At 30.0% G+C, this 6,062-nt stretch overlaps 1 protein-coding gene across 1 annotated transcript; it reads left to right on the forward strand.

Annotated features, from left to right (window-relative positions):
* The first annotated feature begins 5,143 nt into the window (after nucleotides 1-5,143).
* LOC104891910 (hypothetical protein) lies at nucleotides 5,144-5,476 on the forward strand. Its single transcript, XM_010677697.2, has one exon. It carries the CDS (start codon nucleotides 5,144-5,146, stop codon nucleotides 5,474-5,476), a length of 333 nt encoding a protein of 110 aa, XP_010675999.2.
* Nucleotides 5,477-6,062: the final 586 nt, after the last annotated feature.

The raw sequence follows: 6,062 nt of genomic DNA on the forward strand, positions 1-6,062 counted from the left end.
TTACAATGACATAATTAACTTATTATTGTTTAATATCTTGATTACATACATTTATGTATATATAAATATATTATTTTTCTATATAAAAAAATAATCAAGCCTGTCCACAAACATTTTGAGTCGAGCTTTGCCTAATTCAGCTCGGTTCGTTAATTGAAGTCTCAATCAAGTCTAGTCTGAAATCCGAGTCGAGCTACCACTAACTTATCGAGTTTTAACTGAACCGATTACAAACTATTCTCGAACAGACGATATCATTATCACCCCTACAACTACTATTACTACCGTTAAGGGCTATCAAATTATAGGTCTACAAATTGCTAAAGAACAAAACATCCATACGGCTAATATATTTTCAGATTGCTTAAGAATTGTTAACCTCCTATACAAACATGCTGGTTATGCTGACAATTATGTGAGTGACTTATGTGAATGCAGAAAGTTGTCGAAGGATCTTCCGGGAGTGAAGATTAAACATTGCAGTCGGAGCCTCAACATGGTCGCGGATGGGCTTGCAAAAGAATGCTGGACTAGTGCGGATAATATGAATATAACTAGTATTTAGGCCCGGGCGATGCCCCAGATTTTTTATTTGCTACAATTTATTAGTAGTTAAATAAGTATTCTCATACTCATTTAAAAAAGTCATCTTATTCATTATATGTATTTCAAACGTTTTCCATTCATATGTCATCATTAATTTTGATTACAAAATCGATAATGTTATGGTGGAGTAATGGTTGGATTTCTTACTTTCATACTTGATGTTATGGGTTCGAATCTTTACGTAAACAATTCTTCTTTTTTTGTTTACTATATGAGAAAGACGTGGATATAATGTTATTGGATGAGGGAGGGTGACACGTGGCACATATACGTTCTTAGGAACGCCTTTTTGATAGTTTTTAGAGTAGAGAGGAAATTGAATAAAATATGGAGAAGTTTTGCATTAAACTTGCTCAATTAATCTCAATACAATAAGTGCCTTTTATAGACTTACAATAAAAAGTAACTAACCTAAAAGTTAGCCACACTACTAAATAAATTACCCACTAACTTACTACTAGCCACTAATCCAAATTGTTAGGAAAATCATTTGACTACTTTTGGAGCATAATCCAACACTTTTAATATATTAGTATAGACTAGGATTTTTCCCATCCCCTAATTATAGTTTGAACACTTATCTTGCTGATTGTAAAACATTTATGTTAAGTAATTAATTAGTCACTATGATAGGTACGTACTTTCAAGAAAAAAAAGAAAAACTAACTATTACTACCTTGGTACCACCATTATGGCATTATACTAGTACCTTTTCCACTTATCCTTAGCTACATACGTACCAAAGTTGTGGAACTAATATTATTTTTAAAATTCGCATCATTCTCTTGAGCTTATCTAAATTAAACTTTTCAAAATTTCTTGACTTTTTATGATACAAGTTTGAATAAGCACAAAACAGAATGTCTTAACTCTTAAAGTGAGTAAACTAGCCTCCTGTCAAATAAAAAAAAAAGTTAGCAACCTAGCGGATCATACAGAAAGAGATTTATGATATCTTATCCACTCAGTTTTGTTTCAATCTCGATGGTAATACATATACAAATTTAAAAGTATATTAAATAAGTCCCTTTCAATGTGCTTCGCGTTATGATGACTAACTAGTATTCTGTGGCTTGGACGATGCCCCGGATCAGTTACTATTATCACATACTTCCTCCGTTTCTAAATAAGTGCAACATTTCTTGTTTTCACGTTTGCCAATGCATAATTTTAACCATTAATATCTTCAATTATCAATAAGTAAAAATTATAAAAAAGTTGATATTAAAAAATTCACATTCAGACGAATCTAACAAGATCCCACATGAGTATGTTTTTCTTAAAATGTAAACCACCAAAGCTAATTAAAGTTTGAACTGTGAATAGTAAACACTATGCAAATGTTGCACTTATTTAGAAACGGACGAAGTATATATTATTCATATATTTCATATTGGTTTGATTAACTTTTCGTAATTTTCTGTCTCGTGTGAAATTGAAAGATGGACGTTATATGGCATGATAAGTTGTTTAAAAAAACTTCCAAGGAATTGGGAATTAAATAATAACTTTAATGAAATTGGGGTAAGAGAATGTTATTACTTTAATTAATAAAATTGTAAGAGATCAAAAGACTTGTTTATGTCTTCATAATTATATGTAATTATATGACTTTATTATATTTTACTTTGAAATATGAAACATTGAAATCGCAATAGATTGGTCATGTGTTCGATTTTCAGTAGCTACACCTTGTTAAGATTTTTAAATGAGATCAGAAACATGTGTATTAGAAATTTAACGAGAGTACCACGAGCCCACGAGACACATACAATGGAAAATGTTATTGGCGTATTTCTTTAATTGGAACGCGTTTTAATATTTTTGTATATATTACCTAATCATGGATGAAACAACCTAAACTGCTTGTATAGTTGTGTTTGTTTTCATGTTAGTCTTACATGTAGAGATTCAATTTTTAATGCAAATTTCAAAGTTATGTATTTCACTCCTCTGTCTAGTTTAGTTTACCAATTCGATCAGTGGATGATAAAGTTATTTTATGCTACTAAATGCATTTCACTTTTAATCTTATAAACCTACTAAAAGATAATGAATGATGTGAGGGTGAAGACCTATGTCTCAACAAATCAACCTATCAAACGGATCACACACGCATGTATTATTGTGTTACTTGTGTATATTAAGGTCTTCAGGGCCGGCCCTGGGCCAGGGCAGGCAGGGTGCCCACCCAGGCCCAGAAATCTGAAATGTGTCAAGTATTTGGTTTAGTATTAATATGATAATTATCTAGTTTGGCAAAGATGGTAGTTTGTGTTGTGTGAATATTGAATGTGCACTTCTTCGCGGGTTCAAATCTGATTCATGACATTCCGCTCTCTTTTGATTCTTAAATGTTCTCCAGTAGTCCTGTTACTTTCCTTCTCTTTTTTATTTTCTTAAATGTATACAGATTACAACCTACTAGATTTCACGATTCATTTTAGGTGTTGGGTAAGAAAGTGTATTCTATATTTCGATATTCCAATTTTATTAGTTTATCTGTTTATTACGAACTTCTCCATCCATAATTCATCCCACGACAGTCAGATGATTTTTTGTTTGTTTGTTCCATTTCAGTTTGAACAACTTTATTTTTGACATGGTCCCACTATTATTATGTGATCTTTCTCTTTTTCAGTAAAAGATACCCATCAACTCCTATCACATATATTTTTTTAAAAATAACATTTGATAACCACACTACAACTTATCACCTTAAATTACGTACACCGACAAGTGTTCATATCTTTTTAGGACGGAGGGCGTATTAGATATATTAATCATATAAAAATGAAAAAGTTCTCTTTTTTTTTTTTTTGAAGAAACACTTGCTGATAAATAATTAGTTTTTATGCTAAAAACGTGCATATTTTATTAAATCTCTTATGTATTAGCCTCTTACATATAAGATGCAAGGCCAAACCACTGTCAAGCCAATCCAAATTTAATTTCCTCAGAAAAAATTATATATATATCATTAACTCAAAGTCATCTATAGACTATAGTCCACTAATGCTATGCATAAAAAGATCCAAATCCCTAAGTAGACTTCTCTTGTATATGAACGATGATCTTTCTTTATAATCTTGTTATGTTATATGATTATTTATTTTTCTTATGCTTTCTCCATCCTTAATTTATTGTCTTATTAGACTTGAACATAAGGAAAAGTATATAGATATATATATTTTTTAGTAGGATGTATAAATTAATAGATAGTCTTGTTGGCCATATACTCTGACCTTTTCTAAAATGACTTTGTAATTAGAATATTATTAGCATAATTTTTCCATAAAAAAAATTAACACAGCTTCCTTCCTTAATTTTCCTTGTCATCTAAAACTTATTATTTCCATAGAGTATATGTCAACGTAACTTCAAAACACATGGTCTCTCTAATTATTGGTTGATAAACCTATATGATGAGAATATGAAACAAAATCGTTCATGTTTGACAAAATGTCTTACTGTAGGCTAATCCTATAATCCTATATATTATAATTTTTGATATATAAATAAATCTCTCTTAAACTAAAAAAAATATCACTCTATACACAAATTTATAATAATTTAATGAGATAGACGGAATTCAAAACCAAATCTCAAATAACACCTTTTAAAATTTTAACCAATCAAATTAATTGACATCAACTATACTCCCTCCATTTCATTTTAATCTACACACACTTACACTTTTCACGCATGTCAATGCAAAACTTTGAGGACATATATCTTTAGTTTTGTATTTGTAAAATTTATAAAAAGTACATATTAATTAATAAAATACATGTTATGATGAATCTAACAAGATCCCACATGACTATATTTTCATCCGTGTATAAATCACAAATGATAGTCAAAGTGAAATTTGTCAACAGTGTAAAATGTCAAAATATATAAATTAAAATGAAACGGATGGAGTAATAAATTATCATAATTGATAAGATAATATGATTCCACATAATTTCCACTGTATAAACAAGACTTTGCAAATTGCCAACCTTAGGTATGCCAAATCACGTTAAATGTAAAGGCATATGAATATTAATAATTTCTTATCGATCGAGTTAGAACATGATGCAACATGTAACTTTTTTTCCTTCTTTTGAATTCCCCGAATCCATCATTATCTATTTATCCATAATGGTCGCATACCTGTACAGTAAATCTAGTTGAACAAGAACCAAGTCAGGTTTTTTTGTAGATATAAAATTATAATCAACTGCCATGCAAGACTCTTTCATGTTAATCCTACGTGGCCACCCAAAAAAAAAAAGCTTTGTCCACTTTTTTTTTTGGAAATATATTACTTTGTTTACTTTGACCTTCTCTTCTCCATAATAGATGTAGCAACTAATATATAAAGGCATCCCCAAGAAGCTGGAATAAACATTGTAAATCTTGATCAAAATTTGTTTATTAAACACCCTACAAATTAGCAAAAACAGCTTCACACTTTTTAAAAGTATATAGAAAGATAGATACAACAACACACAAACTAAAATAGTACGTAACTTCTGAAGAAAGATATATAATGGGAAATTGCGTAATGCATGAGTCTCAAGTGGAATGGGGAGGAGAAGACTGGACGCCGGCGTTGATGACCGACGTCGAAAAATTAGCCATGAAAATGGAAGAAGATGGACTAGCAAGTGGCAAAAGAGGAGGATGTTCGACGTCGAAAATAAAAGAGGTGAAGGTGAAGGTAACAAAGAAGCAATTGGAGAAATGGTTAAGGAAGATGGATAAGCAAAGAAAAAGCTGTTGTGTTGAACAAGCTTTGAAGCAATTGATGAAAGTTAGTGTTCATTGTGAGACTCATCAGAGGTCTTGGAAACCTTGTTTGCAAAGCATTCCTGAATATTGATATTTTTTATCTTCTTCTCTTTTTTGGTTTTAATATATATGGTTATATTTGACAAGTTTTCATCTGTATAATTAGTATTATTGATCAGCTTAGTATTTTGATGTATATACAAATTTATGATTTTTTTTTTTTTTTACTTTTAAATCATTGTGTTATATGGTAGAAGAAGTGTATAAATTTAACTTTAGGGAGTTTATTAATTATTCTTGATGCTAGTGTGAAGGGTTCTTTATGGGTTTGTAAAACTTTGGAGATCTGTTTGGCTTTTCAAAAATAGTGAAGTGTATGTTAGGATAATTGCGGAGATTAATTGCGTGATCCTAAGGGTTTCCAACTCTCTTATTATTGAATTTTCATTAGTTAGGAATATATTAAAGTATTGTTTTTATATCTCGTTTCTCCTCATTTATTACATATATATTAATATTTTATTCTAATGTGTCTAAGAGGGTTGGCGACCCTAAAGGTTACTCAAACATTTTTCGATAATTACTTACCTAAATATATATCTTGACTTTTTTTTTGAAAGGAAAAATATTTATCTTGACTAAGTTACTTAGATATTATCCTAATTAATAAAGTAAAA

The sequence above is a fragment of the Beta vulgaris genome, chromosome 4 (genome assembly GCF_026745355.1).
Source record: "Beta vulgaris subsp. vulgaris cultivar EL10 chromosome 4, EL10.2, whole genome shotgun sequence".
NCBI classification, from domain to species: Eukaryota; Viridiplantae; Streptophyta; class Magnoliopsida; order Caryophyllales; family Amaranthaceae; genus Beta; species Beta vulgaris.

Excerpts from the sequence above, each read along its gene's own strand:
- LOC104891910 (XM_010677697.2), top strand. The coding sequence starts at position 5,144 with ATGGGAAATTGCGTAATGCATGAGTCTCAAGTGGAATGGGGAGGAGAA.